Raw genomic sequence first — 22,988 nt, 5'->3', positions numbered from 1 at the left:
ATAAGGAAGGGGGTAGTGATCGTCGTCCGCTGGGGTGCGGCCCCGATTGATATAGGGAGATGGATGCTGCCAATGGGCTGGACCACATCGCCCGAGAAGCTCACTAGGGGTGTGATGCTTCGGTCGAGTAGGTGAGGCGGGACCTGGAGTTCATTGAAGGCCTCGGCAAACATCACACTGACCGAGCTGCCAGTGTCCACCAGGATACGCCCAACGTCAAAGTTAGAAATGTCAGCCCGGATAATGAGTGGGTCGTCATGGGGGAGGATAACACCACGCTCCTCCTCCTCGCTGAAAGTAATGGGGCCCAGCCAGATCTGTGTGTCTTCGGCAAGCGTCCATGCTCGGTGCTGAAGACCTGGTGCGCATAGGTGGAGCGGACATAGTGTTTGATGGAGTTGTTGGAGGTGCCAGCCAGGGTAGGGCCTCCGCTGATCGTGGAGATCATGTTGATTTGTCTTTGGTGAGGGTTAGGCGGGGCTGGTATGTTGTGGACATAGTTGTCTAGCTTTCCTTCCCGGATGAGCCCTTCAATTATGTTGCGCAACGCAACACAAGACTCGGTGTCATGGCCGCTGAATTGGTGAAAGCGGCAGAAGACCCCCGTGTTTGGCATAGGCTTGTTGGATGGTCTCCGGGGGGGTGGCTTGGGGATGATGGGGGCTTCACGCACCAGGACGTTCTCATAGGTGGTGTTGAGGGTCGTGAAAACCTCGAACCTGGGCCTGGGTGTGAAGGGAAGAGGGGCCCGATCATTGGTCTTAGGAGGGTTGCCTCCGCTAGACTGGTGGTGGTTGCCATGTCTGCCACGCTTGTTATTGCCGAAGGAATGCTGGTAGCTATCCTTCCGCTTATGTTGTTGGTTGTCCTGGGCACCGGGGCAGGGGTAGAATGCTGAGGTGGGGCTGGGGTGGGTGCTGAAGCAGGTGGAGGATCGGCAAAAGTGTTGCGCGCCAGGTTGGCTGGGCCACGCTTGGAATTGAAGTATTCAGCCTTAGCGTGGATCGCCGCCTGCTTCATCAGCTCGGTATATGTGTTCCAACTATTGCTATGAACCAGGTAGCGGAAGTTGGACTCGCGGAGGCCGCTCTTGAAAGCGCCGAAGGCAGCGCGATCGTCAGTGTCTGGGCAGCGGGAGTATTCATGGCTGAACCGAGCTGCATACTCCCGAAGGGGTTCGTCCTCAGCTTGCCGAAGCATATACAAGTCGTCGGCAGAGTATAGGCGATCAGTCTGGATCATAAAATGGTCCAGGAACGTCTGCTTGAGACTATCAAAGGAGTTGATGGTGCGGGGGTGGAGCCTGTAGAACCAATTCAGGGCCGCGCCGCTGAGGGTGGAAGGGAAGAGGAGGCACATGCCTTCATCAGTAAGGCCTTTGCACCCAAGGGCGGACTGGAAGGAGTGGATGTGGGTGAGAGGATCCTCCGTGCCAGTGTAGAAAGCGATGCGGAGTGGCTGGATATCTTTCTCCTGGTGGTAGTGGAGGATACGCTCGGTAAAAGGCCCTGGCCGTGGTTTCGCCCAGAGGGGTTGATGGCTGCGATGTTGCTCGCTTTCCAGGCGCCGGACCTTCTCGAAGAGAAGCCTCATAGCCGGGTCGGCATGAGGAAGAGTTTCAAGCGCCAAAGGCCCGGGGGTGGGATAGACAGGGGCTGGGGAATGTTCCCAATCTTCTGAATTATAGAATTCCCAACTATCCGAGTCCCCGACACCTTCTCCGTTAGGTACGCGGACGGGGGCTGGCGATGGGCCCAGGTGTGCCACCCTTGGGTCCTCGAGGTTGACAGGGATAGGGATCGGCCTTGGCTGACGGTCCGAGATGCGATCCCGGCAATCTTGGTAGATCCTGACTGGCTCATGAGGCCGGTCCTTTGGTGGGGGAACGCAAAGGGGTCGTGACTGGGGTTGCTCCGGATGAAGGTGGTCTTTACCCTTGCGGAGCCTAGATTGGGCCGGGGCGCTGTGGCTGGAATGTGCTGGCTGGTTCGGCTGAGTATGCCCAACGTTCTGGGTCAGGTTTTGTTGGGCATCCTGGGCGCGAGTCCTCTCCTGGTTCCGCTTTAGAACACGAAAGTCATGCTCTAGCTCAGCATTCCGGGTATGAAGATGCTCGTACTTCTCCGACATCTTAGTCATACTATCACGGAGGCGTCTCCCGGAGAGAGGCGTCTCCCGGAGATTTCCTTCGGGAAGTACCCTCGTGGGGGGTCTGGTGCTGGGTATCGTGGCTATCCTCGGTCGGCATAGCAGGATGTGGGGTGAAGAAGAGGCGACGGGGCCTGAGGGGTGAAGGAGCCAGCTGGGCTGATAGAGAAAAAAGGGATTCAAGTGTCGAATTCCCACAGACGGCGCCAAACTGTTGATGCTCAAAATGGCTCGGCCACTATTTGAGTCCAACTTAGTGATTAGAGGTACTAGGTCTTCAGCAGGGAAGAAGGCTGAAGCCCTTGGGTGAAATGGATTGGTAAGACCTGCAGAAGGTAAAAAGAGGGGAAGCAACCGTTAAGCTTCGGACACCGGTGTGGTGCCGGCCGAAGGCTCTCCGATGCCTAAGTCAGTTACAGGTAGTAATTCTGGCAGAGTAACAGTGAAAGTAGGGGAATGGTCTCTCCTTTTTACCTGGGTACTGTTCCCTATTTATAGGGAAGTGAAAGTGGGAGCTTTGCACAAAGTTCCAATGTGGGACTTTGTGCAAGCCGTTGTGGTGGCGACACGTGTCCTGGAGATTAGGTTTGGCATTTGGGAGCTTCGGCAGGTGTCCGGCACCTCGGAAGTGGGTCTTCCTTCGGCATGGGAGAAGGCGTGGTTGCCTTGGTGCTAGTCGCTTTGACGCTGGGTCTGCTCGACCTTGGAAGTGTGTCTTCCTTCGGCATGGGAGAAGGCGTATAAGGAAGAAGAATTGAGGCTGAAGGAAGAAGATGAATATTGAAGAACTCAAGAAATAAGAGAGAATTTGCTTTCTTTGATTTTCAATCGTATGAACAATTACAGAGAGATTGTGTTTTATATAAGATGTTTAGCCTATAACTAACGCTTAACAGACTAACTAATTACAGCTGTGACATGTGAGCCACACGTGCCAACACTAACAAACTCTTAGCTAACTATTACTGTTATCATTCCCCCTCAAACCCAGCTCTAGGTTGCCCAGCCTCATGTTTGCACAATGACTCAAGAAAACAGGACTATGTAGTCCTTTAGTAAAGACATCAGCTACTTGTTCTTCAGTAGGAATATACTGGACAGTAAGATCATTCCTTTGCACCCTTTCGCGCACGAAATGGAAATCAATGTCGAGGTGCTTGATGCGTGAGTGATATATAGGATTAGAACTAAGAGCCAATGCAGACAAATTATCACATGATATTGTAGGAGGCTCAGGTAAGCATACTTCAAATCCAACAGATCATGGCGTGCTTTTGCTTCATATCACCATGGTGAGTAATTTGTTAAATTCAACCTGATTACAATAACTATGCAAAGAGCTCCATTTAGGTTCAAAAGAAAGATGCTGATCCAGGGATACTACATTGATACTATAAGTCAATTTCCCCAAATAATAGACCAGAGCAATGATATATGAACTGGGTTGCAAAAGCCACCAACCCCATTTTTATATACAGACATAACAAAGACTAGTCAATTACATGTGAAAAAACAACCTTGTTTGGTGCTGTTAGCAGATAAATCTGATTCAATCTCCGAAGTAGCACTTGGAATGAACTCTCTCAGTAGAGGTAAGTAACTATTCAACATCCTCTGGCCCTCCAAAGATATCTCACTGCATTAAAATCATAGGGAGTATCATTTTCAACTAGACTCTAGGAAATACGAAAGGGCAAGAGCTCATGTTGAGAACTAACTCCTCCTGTCGCAACTCATTAGATCTTTCCTCGACGTCAACAAGAATAACATCAAAGAAATGACACATTTCATGTAATTTCTCATGTGATGTTCCTTTGTCTCCCTTTCTGCTCCTCCATCTTTGTTCAAAACGTGCATTTTTTGCGACAACCTAACAGAAAGAACTCAAAATAAGATAGTACCCAGAACAAATTTCGCCGAATACATACTAGAATACTCAGTTTAACAAAAGAGGACCATTTTTGTCTTATCATCAAACATATAGCAGTCTGCTTTAAATAATAAAACAACCCAAAAAAGAAAACATTTGCCCACTCTGAGAAACTTATTTTGAGATTACCTCTAATGTCCACCAATCTGGCATCAAGTGATCTATCAAAACTTGTTTCCTACACTTAAATGGTATCAATGCGTAGCATGTGGTTCTTATTTCTTTTTCTCAATGTATAAGGTAGTAGTAGAACAACTGCCTCAGAATATCAATCTAAACTCTGAACCTCTTAACAATCAATCAGAAAGTTGGGCAATCTGACATAATAGAAAGATATCTAACTAGATGCATGTAAGGGAGATTTGAATTTATCCACCGAAGGAAAACCTTACTAACAATCGGCTAGCCTACGCCATGAAAATACGTACAGATAAATAAAGAGAGTATTTTGGGAGTACCGAACGGTACCTTACATTGAGTATTAAAGAGAGCTTTGACTGCCGAATGTAGTCTTCGGAAATCGCCTTGAATGCCGAGAACTTCTGTGAAAATCGCCTGGATTGCCGTTCACTCTCTTCGAAAATCGCCTACACAGAGCTCTCGCGTCAACTCTCAAATGCAAAGTGAGCTTTACGCCTGGAGCAACCTCTATTTATAGGGAGAGGGCTGCAACGGTATGCCTCGGGAAACCAAACGGCTCATAAATGCGACCGTCAGGCGTGGCTTCGCTAGCCACGTGTCACCCGGTGAATGGCGACGTCGACTGCACGCCAGGCACGGAAGACGAAGCGTCTCAGCACGCCAGGCACGGAAGACGAAGCGTCTCTCTGCCCTCACCCCCCTCAGCATCGACGACCTTTCGGGTCTCAGGGGAGTCTCTTCCAAACGAGCTTGCCGAACGGCAGGGCACCTTCGAACTGCCATGGAGAACTAAATTCCCTTCCGAAGGAGCTTCGGAAGAGAACTTGGGGGACTACTGTTAATATCGGAAATAAACGACCTATGACTGCCAAACACGTGGACAGAATCGATATTAATCGCAACAACCCTTCGGCATGTGCCCTACCGAAGCTGTACATCTTGACTCTACTCTTGCAGGACACGCGTCATGCTCACAATCCGCTTCTACAGTCCCACATCGGAAATATGAGCATAGTGCACGCCTCCCAAGACCTATATAAGAAGACCCCTATCCTCAAAAGGAAAGAGAGACAAATCAACGGTACGCTACCGCTTGATCTGTAATCTGATATTTACTAAAATCGTACTTACTTAAGCATCGGAGAGCCTTCGGCCGGTACCACACCGGTATTCCAAGGCCTTACCGAACGTGTCCTTTTGCAGGAACTTACATCTTCCTAAGGCAAACTCCCTTCCGAAGACACAATATCACTCAGTTGAGCGAGCCACGTGTCAAACTACTTTTTCGCATCAACACTCATCATTATAGAGGCAACATAATTCATACCATAGCCTAGGAATTTGGATTCAACATATAAAGTTTATACAACAGGCCTTTTACCACGATTCTCGACTAAACATTGGTAACTTTTTCCATCCACATCCTCAACACACCCCCCCTTCTCTTATGTTACGGTTCAAAGGTTCAAACGCATTCAGTTTCATCTCTGCTCATGATAGCATGTGATGCTGTGCATCTCTAATGGAGATTTGTTCAAATCTAATAAAAATTTAATCCAAGGGTAAGATTCTTTGTTTTCCCAATAACCCATTATGATTTTTGATGTTATAGAGAGGAAGTAGAAAGAAAGTAAAAAGTTTAGGGTTAGAACTGTCCCATTAATGCCTTGTTGCCTCTGAAAATTTAGGATTAGGACCCTCAAACAGAGAGGAAATAGAAAGGAGAGATTTCTGAGAGCATTTTTTAAGGAAAGAATCATTCTCAAATATGGCAGATAAGCATTCGGAAGCCCCAATTCCTGATGGCTGGTTTCTGAAAATTTAATCCAAGAATAAGATTCTTTGTTTTCCCAATAGCCCATTATGATTTTTGAAGTTATATATGGCTCATGGCTGCAATTAATTTCCTCAACATACAAACATCTTGACACCAATTTCTAACAATAACAGTTTGGAATCAATTATATTAGCACAATGAGATTGAGAAACAAACACATTACCTCTTTGCTATCAGAAGGCTCCGAGACCGCGCCCACCAAGGACTTCCCAAACCCGAACCGAACCCAAGCCACATCGAGTATAAACAGAACCGAACCCAGAGTTTGAAGATTATTTACGTGGCAACATTTTTTTTGGTTGATCAAGAAACAACCGGCCACGTGGCAAAAACTTGGTCACTCCCTAAGTACCATTGCAAGATCCTGACCGTAGAAAACGGAATCTGAGGCGTAGAGTTCAAACAGTGAAATACGGGTTAATATATCCAACGGTCGAATTGGATTAACAGCATTTTAATAAGATACGCCTGAAAAGAGAGATGCAAGAAGCAGAAATCCCAGAAACCCTAATCGCGGAGGAGGAAGAAGCAGAAGAAGGACGATTCTTCGCATGCTATCTGTTGAGCTCTCGCAGCCCCCGCTACAAAGGCCACACCTATATTGGGTACCTTCCATCTTCCCCTAATTCTTTTCTTTTTTCAAATTCCCAGTCTGTTGAGAATAATAAGATCAATCTTGATTTGAACATTTTCGATATGAACTTCTTTAAAGTTTGAGACTTTCTTGGAGAGCTTGGAGTAATAAGAGAGCCCACTTGAACTCTGTGCCTTTGTTTGTGCTTTTTTGGGTGATTCTGATACAGATTCACAGTGAACCCACGGCGTCGTATAAGACAGCACAATGGTGAAATAGCGCAAGGTGCTTGGAGAACGAAGCGGAAGCGTCCATGGGAGATGGTGTTGTGCATCTATGGTTTCCCAACTAACGTTTCTGCTCTCCAGGTCTCTTCATTTCTTTCTTTTGTTCTCTTTACATATAACTTGTCTATGGATTGCTCTGTATGATCTGTTTGTGTCTTTAATTTGATTGATTGGGACAAATTTCTTGGGAATTATATTCTGATAATTATGTGTCATTTGAGGATATTTCCAGCTTGATTGGGACCCGTCTTGAGTAAGCACCAGATTTGACTAATTGGGATTGAAGGTTTTTTATTATTATTTTAGGATTGATATTAATTGGAAATTTGGGACCTTCTTTCTAATGTTCCCTTTGGAACTTTGCAGTTTGAATGGGCCTGGCAGCACCCAACTGTATCGAAGGCGGTTAGGCAGGCTGCTGCAAGCTTTAAATCACCACGAGGGCTTGTCAGTAAGATCAAACTTGCATACACCATGCTCACTCTCCCTCCTTGGCAGAGGTATCATCTTGTTATCTTCCTTGTGAGTTGTGAATGGATGAATGTATACATATGCTTTTGCTGTTATTGATGGAAAGTGATATTGTTTCTATGTATCATCAGCTTGAACATCACTGTAAAATTCTTTTCAACCCAGTACACCAAACATTCTGCTGGTTGTCCACGACTTCCGGAACAGATGAAGGTCAAAGTCTGCTCTATGGATGAGCTTCCTTCCTGTACTAAACCGTCTGATGACCTTTTGGAAAATGAAGATGAGTGGTGTCATGAAAGGGAATGTGATGAAGATATGAATTCCAGTACACTACCCGAAGAAACATTATTGGACTTCAGGACTCATAATTCAGCAGATGATCAGCAGAGTGATAGTGGCATTAGAATGAATGAATGAAGTACATGGATGCAGTAAGGAAGTAGGAGAAGATGAGTGGTATAATGGAAAAGAATGTGATGAAGCTATGAAAGATGGTACATGACAGAAGAAACATGATCAGATCTTATAGTTCAAAGTTCAGCAGATGATCAGCAGGATGATACTGGCAAGATAATTAACGAAGCATATGGATGCAGTGAAGTAGTAGGAGAGGATTGTACAGAGCAATTTGGTTTTATGGCATCGCCAGTGAGAATGCCATCTTCAAATGTCACTGCCTCATTTGACACAGAAGTAACTAAAGATATAGGTTTGTGTGCATCTTCTGATGACATGAGTGTTGATTTGGGCCGACCTGCAAGGGAACAATCGACAGCTATAGTTGCAGATGATGATCAGTCTCCCAGCAGAAGCTATCTCCGGCCTTGTGGAGCTGAGGTAATAGATTTGACAACCCATCCCCTATGCAGAAGCCATTTAATATGTTTGATGATTTTATGGTTTGGTAGAATAATTTAGAGGAATTTGTAATATATAGTAATAGCCTTCTGGTTAAAGTCTTACAGTTTGAATGAAATAAAAGATCTTTTTTACTCACTTCAATGAATTAAGAGACTGGAAGTGTTGCTAATTCTTTGTTGGCATACTGGTGTTTCCAAGTTAATTAGAGCAATTTTAAGTTACAACTAGCTAGCAATATTTGGTCAAATTAACAAATTAAGATTAAATTTACTAGACAAATAGAATCAGTTCATTGATAACTCAAAAAGGTACACAATTAAAGAAACTAAAGCCGATAAAAATCGTGGTACAAATATATTCATCAATACTCAGTTCTCTGCACACGTTTAAAATTAGAGAGCTACAGCCATCACTTGTAGTTGTAGAATTATTTCTTTATAAACCAACCAGGAGCTGATTTAATATCGCTTGGGACCAGTTAGACAATTGGCTACTTTGGGTTTCACCAATCGGATCAACATTATGAGAAACCACATTCTCAAAGTTACTTGGGCTCCAAGCTTCACCAAGTAGTTGTTCCATGTCGGCCATCGTATTTTCCTCATTCTCAAAGTTAATTTGGGTTTCACCAATCGGATCAACATCATAAGAGACTGCATCCTCAAAATTACTTGGGCTCCAAGCTTCACCAAGTAGTTGTTCCATGTCGGCCATTGTATTTTCCTCAAAGATTGTCAGATCAATGGGATCAAAGCCCACAAGATCACCACCAATTGGACTAGAAGAGCAGCCTTGTTGAGATGATGATTCTGTTGATCCCATTTGATCATCTGTTTTCATCTTTTTGTTTGTGGTCATCTTCTTTTCTTCTTTATCTTGTGATCCACGCTTTAGATTTGTTGCCTTGATCCCGACCCTATCGTTCTTCCTCATTCGACAAATGACAAAATCAAAATCGTAACTACGTTGATTGTAGTCATTCTTGGGACCATCGAAAAGACTATATTCATCTAGCAGCCACCCTGTGTGATCCTCGGAACCTTTATTCTCGTAGCGAAACTTTCTCTTTCGGCCAATGGGGTTTGGGTTGGGATTTCCAGAGACCTTTTCATGAACCAATTTGGAGGATTCAGTTTCGCTCCAAGTACCCCCGTTGCCAATCCTTCGATCCATCCGCTTGGGGGTTAACTTCTTGAGCTTGGAGATGAAGTACAAGTCTGTATCAACGAGTTGCGGCCCTCCGTATTTTTTCCAGATCTCCGAAGGCTCTGTGTTGTTGCCGAAGAGATTGCAGGCATGCAAGAAATTGTTGTATAGCGACATGAAGGGCTTGCTCTCTACCAAAAACGGGTAAAGAAAGGAACCCACAATCTCTTCATCGGAGGGTCTGAAACGAAAACCGAACGGCACAAGAGACTCTTCCATTGCTTGATGCTGCTGATAATGAAAGAACACAAGAAAAGAGAGAGTAGAAGAGAATTCAAGTTTGAAGTGAAGTTTTTGTCTGAATTTCTCTGAGTGTTGTTGCGAACAAAAAGCATCTCACTCACTGCTATTTATAAGTTTCCTTGGCGAGCATCTCACTCACGAAATCAATGTGGTAATTAAACAACTAGTGCCTGTCAACTTTTAGCTTCGAGCATCTCACTCACGGAATCTGGAAACTCCTTTTCTTTTATTTTATTTTTAATTTGAGAGAAATTCGGAGAGTCAGTTGTGGTAATTAAGGAAGTAGTGCCTGTCAACTTTTAACTTTGAGATCCAACGGCCCAGATAATAGTACCGTTGACATCCAACGGCTTATTGTGGGAGAGTTAATATTGGAGAGAGAGAGAGAGAGAGAGAGAGAGAGATCGTGTCCGAATAGTTAGTACTTAGTGGGAGAGAGAGAGAGATCAATTCCATCTTTGTTTTATTTGTTTTTTGTTTTTTGTGTGCTGCTGCTTCAATTTGTGTTGTGGCTTCATTTTTATTTAATGTTTCATTTTTAAGTGAAATAACATTGTGTTTGTAGAATTTAACTTTGTTCAGAAAAATAAATCAAAAAGGTATGAGTAAAAATCAACTCCAAAAAAAAAATCACAACAAAAAGTTAAGAGTTAAATTATTTTTAAGCAATTTAATAAAATTGTATATTCAAATTTACAACTATTTCATGTGGTAGGATAATTTGATTTGAGATCATCTTAAATGCTTAGGATTTCATATTCACGTACTGTTTGCCAATAAATTAATAGAATCGACTCCCATATTTCATAATCTCTGTTTCATCATCATTACATTTATCTAATGTCATAATTATATGATGTTTCTTCATTATTATTTCAAAACTCCTTCCTTGATGTCAAACTTCTGAATTTTTTTTCTTGATAAGTTTAAGAACATGAGCAACTAATCTTGTTAGTATATATGGGTTAGACCATTTAGATCAGGCAGTGTGCTTGCCCCTTTCACCAGTGTTAGATTCTCTCTTTTGTACTTTAGAGTAGTTTAGATTTGTGTAAAAAATTAATATTTTAAAGGAAATTCAGCAAATCTATTCATTAATAATGTCTAGGTTATAACCCTTATTAAATTAGTTGAATCTTGATGTATTAATAATAGTATAGAAAAAGAGAGTTGTTATTTTTTTGAGTACATAGTCTAAACTCACACACACACTAAGATGTCATGGAAATCCACCAAATTTATTCATTAATCATGTCTCTTCTTCAACATAATTTTCCATGCCTTGGCCAAAAATGAGGAAAAATAAAATTAAGAAAAGGACCGCAATATAGCCGTGCGGCTATACTCCTTAGATATATTATATTTAAATAGTATAGCCACTCACAAAAAATCATACAAATTGAAAATCATTAAGGCATCTAATTGAGACAAATAAAATCAATGAGCAAGATGCTTGAAGAGAGTAATTAAATTTTAATATTTTAATTGAGTGGTCAAATGATATCGAATTTTAGTGATTTTATGTAGAGATGATATTTGAATGAATATCTATAAAATATACTGTTTGGATTAGTGAAATATAATGGGGAGTGGGTCCTATAAAAGTGTCTTTCAAATAAAGATCTTTCAATAAAAACTCTATGTATATGTTTTGATGAGATTTGAGAAAACCTTATCACTCATCTAAATTATAACACATAAATTAGTAATAACTGATTTACCATTAGAAAAACAAGGGTGCTCAAAGTGTTTGAGAGTGTTGATGAAATTGATGAAGAAATTATTGTTGAAAGTTGTTGGAAGGATTTAGAAACTTCCAAAATTCGACATTATCTGCCTTGAAGCACCCGCCACGCTCCTGATGCAGCCAACTACCGCGCCAATCCACTCCCCTGTCACGTCGAAGGCGTGAGCTATTGCCGCGCGTGTGCCTTCACCATCTAATCCAAATATATTACACTCATCAGCCGCACCTGCCAACTGCACTTTCTCTTTCCTTCGCAAATCGACTTGTGTATCAACACCCACCGCGCCTGACCAGACCAGACCAGATCCAGAACTCGATCAGACCCGACCCGAATTCTTTGGCCACGGTGATCCGACCATCCAAATGGCTCGGAAGAAGATCAGAGAATACGACTCCAAGAGGCTGCTCAAACAACACTTAAAACGAGTCGCCGGAATCGACCTCCAAATCAACTCAGCTCAGGTGACCGAGTCCACGGACATCGCTGAGTTGGCGAACACGGAGACATGGCTGTCGTCGACGAGGCTCGTGGTGAAGCCCGATATGTTGTTCGGGAAGCGCGGGAAGAGTGGCCTTGTTGCTCTCAATTTGGATATGGCTCAGGTGGCCGAGTTTGTGAAGCAGCGTCTTGGCAAAGAGGTAATTGCCATCCGATTTTTTACTTTCTGATTTTGATCGTTTGTTGCGAACCCAATTGTTCAAGATTGAATTTTTGGATGTTTTGTTTAATGGATTTTGTGTGAATTTGGAAAAAGGTTGAGATGGGAGGCTGTAAGGCGCCTATAACGACGTTTATAGTGGAGCCATTTATGCCTCATGATCAAGAATTTTACCTTTCGATTGTTTCTGAAAGGCTTGGATCGACATTGAGCTTTTCGGAGTGTGGAGGAATTGAAATTGAAGAGAACTGGGACAAGGTATTGCAAATTTGTGTCTTTTCATTTTGGTTTCTTTGAGTGTTGGTTTTGGGTCCTAATTGCTGTATGTATGTTTGTTGTGATGTTTTATAGGTTAAGACTATATTTCTTCCGACCGAGAAGTCTTTGACAAATGAGGCTTGTGCTCCACTGATTGCCACTCTTCCATTGGAGGTTTGCTTCATACTCTTCTTTCTCATGTATATTCTTGTTAAGCTTGAAGTTATGTTGCTGCAAATGCGTTAGCATGTAGTAAATATGAGCATATAGCTTAAGAATGTGGACTGTTTGAGTATGAAGACCAAACCAAACCACTGGACTATTTCAAATTGAACTTCTTGACTGGCTACAGCAGCATTAAGATATAGTTGTAGATTGAAGTCTGTTAGCATAAAGAGCATGAGTTTCGTAGGTATATTTCTTGTGTAGTGCCCTTTAATCATGTTAATAAGCTTCTATTTGATATCAGCATTTTATTTCTCTTTGACAAACTGTTTTGTCCGTATTGGGACTTCTGGCGTGTTACAGGTCAGAGACAAAATTGGGGATTTCATAAAGGGCGTCTTCACTGTATTTCAGGGTATGCAATGTCTAAAGATAGATAACTTATGTTTTTACTACAGTGTAAGACCGTGATTAGCTTGATTTCATATATATGATAGTTATGTACGTTCTCTTGTCGCTGAGGTTATTTGAATTCTTGATTTCGTTTGCAGATTTGGATTTTAGCTTCCTGGAAATGAACCCGTTTACCTTGGTTAATGGTGAACCTTATCCATTGGATATGAGGGGGGAGCTAGATGACACTGCTGCTTTCAAGAACTTCAATAAGTAAGCTTCCGTTAAAGATTTTGCAATCTTTGAATTCTACTGTTTCTAATTACTGAATTTTGGTTTGAATTACCTTCTTACAAATCTGTGTAATGCTGTTCAGATGGGGTAACGTGGAGTTTCCACTGCCTTTTGGTAGAGTTTTAAGTTCTACAGAAACATTTGTTCATTCTTTGGATGAAAAGGTAAAACCCTAACCATTCTTTGGATAAAAGAAATTTACGATCCATTTCAGTTTAATATAAGGATTCATGGTATTTTTTAACTGTGGCTTGTGCTAAAGTTTCATATATATATTGCAGACAAGTGCATCCTTAAAATTCACCGTGTTGAACCCAAAAGGACGCATCTGGACCATGGTAGCTGGAGGTGGTGCAAGTGTTATATATGCTGATACTGTGAGTAGCCAGATGCAGTTTCACCATATGTCTTTACTCTCCCTGTAGCGGCTGGTTCAAATTTTGGTCTCCAGTGCCTGCTTTACAAATCATGGCTGTTCCTTTGAACGTTGGGAACCGTTGTAGATGTTTGGTGGTATATCCTAATATTTTGGTATCTTTGTGGGAATTAGGTTGGAGATTTGGGTTATGCTTCAGAACTCGGAAATTATGCAGAGTATAGTGGAGCTCCAAATGAGGAAGAGGTGTTGCAATATGCGAGAGTTGTGATTGATGTAAGAACCTCTTTTCATGAAATCTCTCTCTCTCTCTCTCTCTCTCTCTCTCTCTCTCTCTCACACACACACACACACACACACACACACACTTTTACACGCAGGCACTCATTTACTTCTCCTGACTACTTGAGTTCTCATCTTGCAGTGTGCAACTGCTGATCCAGATGGTCAGAAAAGAGCTCTTATTATTGGAGGTGGTATAGCTAATTTCACAGATGTTGCTGCTACATTTAATGGAATCATTAGAGCCCTCAGAGAGAAGGTACCGCCACGTTCCGACATTCATATATCAGAGATTGGCTTTGTTGGTTTCATCTTGTTTTGTATGCTCAAATTATATCTTTTGTGACATGAAAGGAATCCAAGCTAAAAGCAGCAAGAATGCATATCTTCGTGAGAAGGGGCGGTCCAAATTATCAAACTGGTTTGGCAAAGATGCGTGCGTTGGGAGAGGAACTTGGAGTTCCTCTTGAGGTATGCAATGGAATTCTGGTTTTGTCATATGATACCAGTTCTAACAAGCCTAATTCTCAATGAGCAGCTTGACTAAATGAATGTTTTTTGCTTGTTCTATTCGCAATGCAGGTTTATGGACCCGAGGCAACAATGACTGGAATTTGCAAGCAAGCAATTGAGTGCATCATGGGTGAAAAATAAGAAAATATTTTTGGCTCTTTGTATGAGTTTTGGAGGTTCAGAGTGTGTGTTTTATGATTTGGCCAAAAAAAAAAAAAGTGTGTATTGTGAGTTTGTCTTTGGAAGATGAGACCACAGCCGAAATAATTTAAAATTTCCAATCTTTCTAGTTTTGTGAGTCTCTGACTGATACATTCCATTTGTTTTAAGTGTTCATGTTCTTGTTTAGAAATCAATAGTTGCTCTCCCTCCTACCCTTCCTTTGTCTCCACCTTTTTTAAGTTTAAAGGAAAAAAAAAGTAATAATAAAATGAGAAAATTATGGAAATCATCAAGAAATGAGGATGTGAGCCATTTTCTTTAGGTATTTTTTTATTTTTATCCGATTAGAAATATGTAACTAATTCTTAACTTAATTGCTTGTTGGAGAATTCCCTATTACGTTGAATTTAATGTGTTCAAGTTTACGACTTGCCTAATTCTCATTCTAATGGTTCGTCATCTTTTGATGTTCAGTCAATTACTAGACTGATGTATTGAGTAATTCGTTAAGTGCAAAGGGAACCTTTTTTCTTTTATCAAAAGGGTAAGAGAAATGGAAGGACTTTCCCAAACAATAAAAATACAATATATTTACAAACCAGCAATTGGTTTAGTGACACTTCTAACTTCAATCTTGAAAGAGGCTGAAGTTTCAAGTTCGAATCCTGTATTCTTACGTAGAATGCAACATATTTTTTGGTTGATCAAAAGAATGGAACATTATTTAGTAATGTACAATATATTTTCTTTTGTTGCATACATTAAAAAATAAAAATAAAAATAAAAACACAACTTTATTCCGTAAGATGGGTAGGAAGGTAAATACAACTTCGTGTTCGTACATAAGTGAATTAAAGAAAAAAAGAAAAAAGAAAAAAGAAAACGAAAAAACAGAAGTGACGTGGCGTTGAAGTGTTTTTGGGGGTTGGTTTGTTTTTCCAGTTATTAACCCAGTAGAGCGCACCTGTCGATCAAAGCGCTGAAGCGAAGTAGGTAACTGGTAAGAGAGACACCAAAAGCTCCAAAGAAAGAAAGAAAGAAAGAAAGAAAGAAATGGAGAAGAAAATTGAAGAAATTTCCAAGTAGAAGAAGAACCGAAGAAGGAAGAATCCTGAACATGGCGCACGAAATGTGCTTCGACTGCCTCCACCGTCGGATTCAATCCGACTTCTCCGAAAAGCTCGTTTTCGTCTACGGGCTCTCCGATTCCGCTTTCCCTTTCGGCTCCACTGCCGTCGTTCAGGTCCAACTCCAACTCCAACCCCCACCCCCCCTCTCTCTCATCTCTCTGCATTTGTTTCTGTTTGTATAAATAAGCTCAATGCTCAAGCAGTTGGTTTTTGCAGTTGTGGAATTCAAGTGGGCAAACTGCTTCAGCTCCTCAGTTTTTGCTAAGCTATCTGCCCAGTCATGAACAAGATTGCTTGACCAAATATGTGTAAGATCAATCAATTTCACTTTGTTTCTTCTTCTTCTAATTGTGATATAATTACTAATATTGCAACGATACTCATAGCACATTGGTGATGTATAAAACGAATCGAAATTAGTCTGTGGGTTTGTTTATTGTTAAGATGATCAAGGAGAATGAGAAACGTTTTGGGTTTTTGCCTTTTTCTTTTCAGTAATGAATATATAGGTGATAATGCTGAAGGCTGCAGTGATAGTGTGATTGCTAATACGATCACTTCCTCTGAAGTGATTCGAGATGAAGAGGAAGTTAGTTCAGATGTTAACAATGACCAAAAACCAAAGTTGGATTCTTTGTCAAATGGTGGCACGAAAACATTTCTACAGAGTTCTACCTGTAACCATTCCAGTAGGTTTTCTTGCTCGAGGGTGATCAGCGGGTTGGCACCGATTACTCACGTTGGCATTTGTTCAGACTCCATTTTCGAAGAGCTTGCTTCGGAATTTTTGTCCAGGTCTCTGGAAGATCACATTTTGAACTCGCTTAGTCTCTTGATTGAAGGGAAAGCTTCAGGAAGAGACAGTGTAAATTTTCTTAACTTACTTGGGGTACCGTCGTTTGATGAGAATCAGTTCCCTGGCTCACTGAGGCATCCAAATATTGCTCCCGTACTTGGGATGGTTAAGGCATCCATGTATATTGATATAGTTCTTCCCAAAACTCCACATACCTTGGAAAACATTCTCCATTATAGTCCCGATGCCTTAAAGTCTGATTGGCATATAAGGTTTCTAATATACCAGTTACTCTCGGCTCTAGCTTATATTCATGGTTTAGGGGTTTCCCATGGCAATATATGTCCATCCAGTGTGATGCTTACCGAATCATGCTGGTCTTGGCTGTGTATTTGTGATAAGCCCGGGGTAGGATTTAATCCAAGTTCTAGAGGTAATAGATGCACAACTATTATACCTGAAAAGGTAGGGTGCTCTATATCTGGTTGTCCTTCTCAAGGTCTTTATGCTGATTTGAAGCTTTCCCCATCTATAGACTGGCATCGTGACTTTAATCAATGGTGGAGGGGAGAGATTAGTAATTTTGAGTATCTGCTCATCTTGAATAGATTAGCTGGGCGAAGGTGGGGTGACCACACATTTCATACAGTGATGCCATGGGTAATAGATTTTAGCATGAAGCCTGATGAGAATTCAGATGCAGGGTGGCGGGATCTAAACAAGAGTAAATGGAGGTTGGCTAAAGGTGATGAACAGTTGGACTTCACCTATTCAACATCAGAGTTCCCACATCATGTATCTGATGAATGTCTTTCTGAATTGGCTGTCTGCAGTTATAAAGCAAGGAGGTTACCTTTGAGTGTCCTACGTATGGCTGTTCGCTCAGTCTATGAACCTAATGAATATCCTTCTACCATGCAAAGACTCTATCAATGGACCCCTGATGAGTGCATTCCAGAGTTTTACTGCGATCCCCAAATTTTTCATTCACTTCATGCTGGTATGACTGACTTGGCTGTACCTTCATGGGCATGTGGTCCTGAGGAATTCATTAAATTGCATCGTGATGCTTTAGAAAGCGACCGGGTTTCACGCCAACTCCATCATTGGATTGATATCACCTTTGGTTACAAGATGTTAGGTCAGGCAGCTGTTGCTGCAAAGAATGTAATGCTTCCTTCATCAGAGCCCATGATGCCAAGATCAACGGGACGCCGTCAGCTTTTTACTCAACCTCACCCTATGCGTCGAGGTGCAATACCGAAACCATGTGATAGCACCAACGGGTCAGCTTTGTATCAAGGGAAAATGAATGAATTAAGTGGTGAGAGTTCTGTCCTGTTTGAAACTGCTTACTTGCAAGATTTAGAAGATGCATCTGCCTTTTGTGAACATGCTATGCATTTGAGTGCCCTCTATGGCTACCATCTAGACTCCGTGAAGGACATTGCTCCTGTAGAAGAGTCATCGGGCGAGTATGTTAAGAAAAGTGTAACTCTATCTGACACCAAGAAAAACCAGTGGTTGCGACATATTGATACAAATTATCTTCTTGAGCATGTTGAGGTGTTGGATGAAGGTTCCAGTGGATATCAAGAGCTATTGCTTTGGAGACAGAAATCATCATGTTCAAAGACATTTTCTGAAGAAATTGCAAGGGACATATTTTCTGTTGGTTGTCTCTTAGCAGAACTTCATTTGAGGAAGCCACTTTTTGATCCAACCTCGTTGGCCGTGTACTTGGACAGTGGTTTATTACCTGGACTGATACATGAACTTCCTCCTCACACCAGATTACTTGTCGAAGCCTGCATTCAAAAGGATTGCATGAGGTATTACTTATTCTCATTTTTAATTTCGATACTATATGTTATTCCAGGTTGTGAATACAATGAGATATTCTTATTTTCCCTTGCCCTCTCTCACTCTCATTCTCTCTCTTTCTCTCTCTCTCTGGGTAACAAAAATTAGGAGACCATCGGCTAAGTGTCTTTTGGAATCACCTTATTTTCCTACCACAGTCAAGGCATCCTACTTGTTTCTTGCCCCCCTTCAGCTTCTGGCTAAAGGTGGATCCTGCCTTCATTATGCTGCGAATTTTGCAAAGCAAGGAGTCCTGAAGGCAATGGGAACATTTTCTGCTGAAATGTGTGCTCCTTATTGCTTATCGCTTTTGGTTACTCCTTTATCAGATACTGAAGCTGAATGGGCCTATACATTACTGAAAGAATTTATCAAAAATTTGACACCTAAAGCAGTGAAACGAATAGTCTTGCCCGCCATCCAGAGGATTTTACAGGCTAGTTTTGAGCTTTATTTTTTCATTTTTGTGTGGAACTTTCTTTGGAACCTCTTTCTTATAGATGTCTGTGTTTCAGACTACAGGTTATTCACACCTAAAGGTTTCTATTCTACAAGACTCTTTTGTTCAAGAGATATGGAATCAAACTGGCAAACAAGCATATCTAGAAACTGTACATCCTCTTGTGATTTTGAACTTGTATGCTGCTGCACATAAGAGTTCAGCAGCTGCCGCTTCCGTGCTGCTGATTGGCTCAAGTGAAGAGCTTGGTATACCTATTACCACTCATCAGGTTAAACCGACCCCAAAACTCTTGCTTTTGTGATTTAATAAAATAAAAATTATGCAAAGCTGTCTTAGACAAAGACATTCAAACACTCATAGAAGTGTAATTTTTTTCACTGGGATTATCACGCTAACTATCATTCTTGCCCCAGACAATCTTGCCTCTGATTCAATGCTTTGGGAAAGGTCTCAGTAGTGATGGAATTGATGTGCTGGTTCGAATTGGTATTCTTGTTCAATGAATTGTGAAATAATGTTTCCTTGAATTGGCACGTTCTTCTTGTAAGCGTTTTAAGTTTTCAATTTCCAGGTGGTCTATTGGGAGAGAGCTTCATCGTCAGACAGATGCTACCATTGCTAAAACATGTATTTCATTCCTGCATTGACATTTCACGTATGAATAAACCTGAGCCTGTCCACAGCTGGAGTGCTTTCGCACTTATTGATTGTTTAATGACAATAGATGGCCTAGTTGCATTCTTGCCAAGGGAGGTGGTTGCAAAGGAGCTAATTGAAGTATGGGATTTGATTCTTATTAATTTAATTTGAAAACTGAGTGTTCTTGGAAATAATAGAATGTTTATATTTTGCAGGATAAAAGTTGCCTGCATGTTCTGGTTCTTATGCAGACAAGTTTAGAATATAGAGTGCTTCAGGTGATGTTCCTGCATGCACATGCATATATTTTAAAAGTCCAATGAGTGTCCCCCAGATGCAAAGGCTGCATTTTTCTATATCCTACCTGTGTCATACCTTCTACCTCCATCCTACCCCAAAAGTTCCCATTCAAGCATCTCACATACTAGCCAGTGTTTTGTAATTTCCCATAATGCTATAATGCCTCTCTTGTCCAGGTTGCTGCTACAACCCTAATGGCATTTTGTCAGCGGATAGGACCGGATTTGACAGCATTGCATGTTTTGCCACAACTTAAAGAGCTATTTGATGAGCTTGCGTTCTCACCAAAAACTGCCAATGCTTCTACTTCCTTTGGCAGAAGGTTGAAGGGTTCAAAGCCAAAAAATGATGGGGCTCTGATTGAAAGTCGTATGGACCTTGTGTAAGTGCTTTTCTCAGTTCATTTAATCTGCTTAATTACTAGATTACACTGGAATATAATTTTTGCACATGTTCTATTCCTCCTCAAATATGTGTTGAATTTGGTAGCTGTTGGCAGGTTGCTTTTGTATCCTTCTTTTGCATCCCTTCTTGGCATAGAGAAGCTTCGTCAGTGTTGTGCAACATGGTTATTACTTGAGCAATATCTCCTACAGTATCATAACTGGAAGGTACACAATCATTTTTCTTTTAACCATTTCATTAATATGAGGGTTTTTCTTTCACGTGTATTCCCTCCCTCCCTCTCAACATGCATAAATACACACACAGACACGGATAAGATATATGGACAACCAATACAATACCCACACCTTTTGCACTTCATATTCTGAACCTGTCTTGATTCAGTGGGAACACACAGGAGAATTGTCTCGAAGTGGTTCAGACACTGTACTCAGTAAAAGAAATGCATTCAGAAAGGGCTCAACTTCTGAATACAGTCCTGCTAAGCTGTTGCTCAATGGGGTTGGATGGTCAATTCCGCAATCACAAGGGTCTAGAAGTGCCAAAAAAAACTTGATGCCTCAAAAACGGTTATTTGAAATGCATCAGAGTCCAGCTGAAATGCATGCAGCAACATCAAATTTAAAATTTGAGCCCTGGTTTTGGTTCCCTAGTCCAGCTGCTAGCTGGGATGGGCCTGATTTTCTTGGGCGTGCTGGGGGTGTGAAAGATGAACATCCATGGAAGATCAGAGCATCTGTCATATACTCAGTCCGTGCGCATCCTGGGGCCCTACGGTATTTAGCCGTCTGTCCAGATGAATGTACGGTTTTTACTGCAGGGATTGGTGCAGGGTTCAAAGGAACTGTTCAGAAATGGGAGCTGACTAGAATTAATTGTGTATCCGGATACTATGGCCATGAGGAGGTTTGTTTATCCTATTCCGCATTACTTTTTCTCTTTTTGTTTTCTTTTTTGCCTTTTTCTGTTGAAACTATTCTCATGTGCTTAAATTGAAACCTTCCAAACTATGTGATTCCTCGTAATCACATTGATAATTGCCGTGGAACTATGGTCATGCACATATTTCAGATCCGAGTTTGGTTCTGCTTTTGGATACTTATGGTCATGCACATGTCTCTAACTGCTTTTGTGGCTCTTAGGTTGTGAACGATATTTGTGTCTTGTCATCTAGTGGAAGAGTTGCGTCTTGTGATGGGACAATACATGTTTGGAATAGCCGAACTGGGAAATTAATTTCAGTATATTCTGAACCATCTGTGGATTCTGCACATAGTGCAAGCCCTCCATCTTCTTCCTCCAGGGTCAATGTGGACCACGTCAATATGCTCAATTCCAATACACTGTCCGGTGGAATACTGACCGGCGCATTTGATGGTAGCTTGTATACTTGTATGCATCAGACAGAATTTGGTGAAAAGCTTGTAGTTGGCACTGGAAATGGTTCTCTCAGGTAAATACATAGTGTTGCACAGATATCCCATTACAAGCTGATATAGACCAGGAAACGTTTCATGCAGTTTCAGGTTTTAATGTTTTCTCAATCTTACAGGTTCATTGACGTTGTCCGAGGACAAAAGCTTCACCTTTGGAGGGGGGATTCTACGGAGTCTGGTTATCCTTCCCTTGTTTCTACCATATGCTCCTGTGGGTCTGACAAAATGCAACCAGATGGAGCATCTTCACCATCTTGGATTGCAGCTGGATTGAGTTCTGGTCATTGTAGGTTATTTGATGCAAGGAGTGGCAATGTTATTGCCTCTTGGAAGGCTCATGATGGATACGTGACAAAGGTATTTCAAAAAAGTTTGAGAAAAGCCTCACTTTAGTTTAATTTCACTAATTTACCATTTACTCATGTAGTTGGCTGCACCAGAGGACCATTTACTTGTGTCCAGCTCTCTTGACAGGACTTTAAGAATTTGGGACTTGAGAAGGTAATTTCAGACATTATTTAATGATAACTTTCAAATAATTTGGATGGAGCAATCTCCCTGGGTTTCCCTGTGTTTACTTATATGCTATGTGAGTTTTAGACGTTCATGAGGATCGGAGCCCCAATTGTGTTGCATTAAATTGATCCAGTACTTTTTATTTATTTATTTATTTTCTAGCATCATGGAAATGATATTGCACTATCAAGCTCTCGTTAAACTTAACTCCTTATGCAGGAATTGGCCATCTCAGCCCACAATTCTTAAGGGTCATACGGATGGCATATCTTCGTTTTCTGTGTGGGGCCAAGATATTATTTCGATTGCCAGAAATAAAATTGGACTTTCTTCTTTATCCAAATCTGGTGATGAGGTAAACAACACTGCACTTTATCACCATTTCTTGTTAAGCACATATCTAATTTGCATGACATGAAAACCATTTGGCAGGATGGGCAGCAGGCTGTTACATGCCAAAAACTCTACATGGCTGATCATGGAGCAAGAAACTTTTCAGTTTTGTCAAGCATAAGTATTTTACCCTTCTCAAGATTGTTTCTTGTGGGTACAGAAGATGGCTATCTGAGAATATGTTGCTGATCACTATTGCCCAACTTTGCCAAGGAGGGCAATTTAATTATATTTCAAACTATGCTGTATATTTTGTCCATTGTTTTGGTTTGAATTTATATTTCCCCTTTTAAGTTTGTATCCTGAAGTTTGAGTGAAGAAAGAAAAGGGGGGGAGGGGGGGTGTGGTTTGGGGTGTGGCGGTGGTTTGCTCAAGCCACTCATTGTAATCCATTGATTGTAGTTAGAAGTAATTCTTTTTGTATAATTGTTTGTAAACTGTTTTTCTTCGACAGCAAAAAGAAAAAAATAATGTATAATATGGAAGTTATGCTCTTT

At 41.4% G+C, this 22,988-nt stretch overlaps 4 protein-coding genes across 4 annotated transcripts; 3 read left to right on the top strand and 1 right to left on the bottom strand.

Moving 5' to 3' along the window:
- Nucleotides 1–6,123: 6,123 nt before the first annotated feature.
- LOC117614577 (structure-specific endonuclease subunit SLX1-like) lies at nt 6,124–8,397 on the top strand. Its single transcript, XM_034343437.1, has 4 exons — nt 6,124–6,661; nt 6,860–6,998; nt 7,284–7,417; nt 7,520–8,397. Exons 1-4 carry the CDS (start codon nt 6,537–6,539, stop codon nt 7,806–7,808), a joined length of 687 nt encoding a protein of 228 aa, XP_034199328.1. The 5' UTR covers nt 6,124–6,536; the 3' UTR covers nt 7,809–8,397.
- A 290-nt stretch (nt 8,398–8,687) lies between these two features.
- On the bottom strand, nt 8,688–9,677 carry LOC117635917 (NAC domain-containing protein 71-like). Its single transcript, XM_034370344.1, has one exon. It carries the CDS (start codon nt 9,675–9,677, stop codon nt 8,688–8,690), a length of 990 nt encoding a protein of 329 aa, XP_034226235.1.
- A 1,905-nt stretch (nt 9,678–11,582) lies between these two features.
- Nucleotides 11,583–14,764, top strand: LOC117614901 (ATP-citrate synthase alpha chain protein 2). Its single transcript, XM_034343830.1, has 11 exons — nt 11,583–12,087; nt 12,204–12,365; nt 12,459–12,539; nt 12,894–12,945; nt 13,082–13,196; nt 13,300–13,381; nt 13,499–13,594; nt 13,768–13,869; nt 14,018–14,134; nt 14,230–14,346; nt 14,458–14,764. Exons 1-11 carry the CDS (start codon nt 11,812–11,814, stop codon nt 14,527–14,529), a joined length of 1,272 nt encoding a protein of 423 aa, XP_034199721.1. The 5' UTR covers nt 11,583–11,811; the 3' UTR covers nt 14,530–14,764.
- A 731-nt stretch (nt 14,765–15,495) lies between these two features.
- LOC117615318 (protein GFS12-like) lies at nt 15,496–22,988 on the top strand. Its single transcript, XM_034344383.1, has 16 exons — nt 15,496–15,793; nt 15,897–15,988; nt 16,176–18,308; nt 18,448–18,775; nt 18,855–19,070; nt 19,216–19,288; nt 19,374–19,579; nt 19,657–19,719; nt 19,918–20,123; nt 20,241–20,352; nt 20,531–21,052; nt 21,289–21,599; nt 21,699–21,939; nt 22,010–22,083; nt 22,318–22,453; nt 22,531–22,988. The coding sequence occupies exons 1-16, from the start codon at nt 15,668–15,670 to the stop codon at nt 22,678–22,680; spliced, it is 4,989 nt and encodes a 1,662-aa protein (XP_034200274.1). The 5' UTR covers nt 15,496–15,667; the 3' UTR covers nt 22,681–22,988.

Source organism: Prunus dulcis, chromosome 1 (assembly GCF_902201215.1).
Source record: "Prunus dulcis chromosome 1, ALMONDv2, whole genome shotgun sequence".
Classification (NCBI taxonomy): Eukaryota; Viridiplantae; Streptophyta; class Magnoliopsida; order Rosales; family Rosaceae; genus Prunus; species Prunus dulcis.
The sequence above is the reverse complement of the archived record's forward strand: the minus strand, read 5'-3'. Positions and strand labels throughout refer to the sequence as shown.

Bases quoted from the DNA above. Each gene is read 5' to 3' on its own strand.
- LOC117614901 (XM_034343830.1), top strand. From the start codon at position 11,812: ATGGCTCGGAAGAAGATCAGAGAATACGACTCCAAGAGGCTGCTCAAA. The intron at 12,946-13,081 runs GTATGCAATGTC...TTTCGTTTGCAG, and splicing joins CGTCTTCACTGTATTTCAGG to ATTTGGATTTTAGCTTCCTG. The intron at 13,595-13,767 runs GTGAGTAGCCAG...TGTGGGAATTAG, and splicing joins GTGTTATATATGCTGATACT to GTTGGAGATTTGGGTTATGC.
- LOC117614577 (XM_034343437.1), top strand. From the start codon at position 6,537: ATGCAAGAAGCAGAAATCCCAGAAACCCTAATCGCGGAGGAGGAAGAA. The intron at 6,999-7,283 runs GTCTCTTCATTT...GGAACTTTGCAG, and splicing joins CTAACGTTTCTGCTCTCCAG to TTTGAATGGGCCTGGCAGCA. The intron at 7,418-7,519 runs GTATCATCTTGT...ATGTATCATCAG, and splicing joins ACTCTCCCTCCTTGGCAGAG to CTTGAACATCACTGTAAAAT.
- LOC117635917 (XM_034370344.1), bottom strand. From the start codon at position 9,677: ATGGAAGAGTCTCTTGTGCCGTTCGGTTTTCGTTTCAGACCCTCCGAT.
- LOC117615318 (XM_034344383.1), top strand. From the start codon at position 15,668: ATGGCGCACGAAATGTGCTTCGACTGCCTCCACCGTCGGATTCAATCC. The intron at 15,794-15,896 runs GTCCAACTCCAA...TGGTTTTTGCAG, and splicing joins GCTCCACTGCCGTCGTTCAG to TTGTGGAATTCAAGTGGGCA. The intron at 21,053-21,288 runs GTTTGTTTATCC...TGTGGCTCTTAG, and splicing joins GATACTATGGCCATGAGGAG to GTTGTGAACGATATTTGTGT.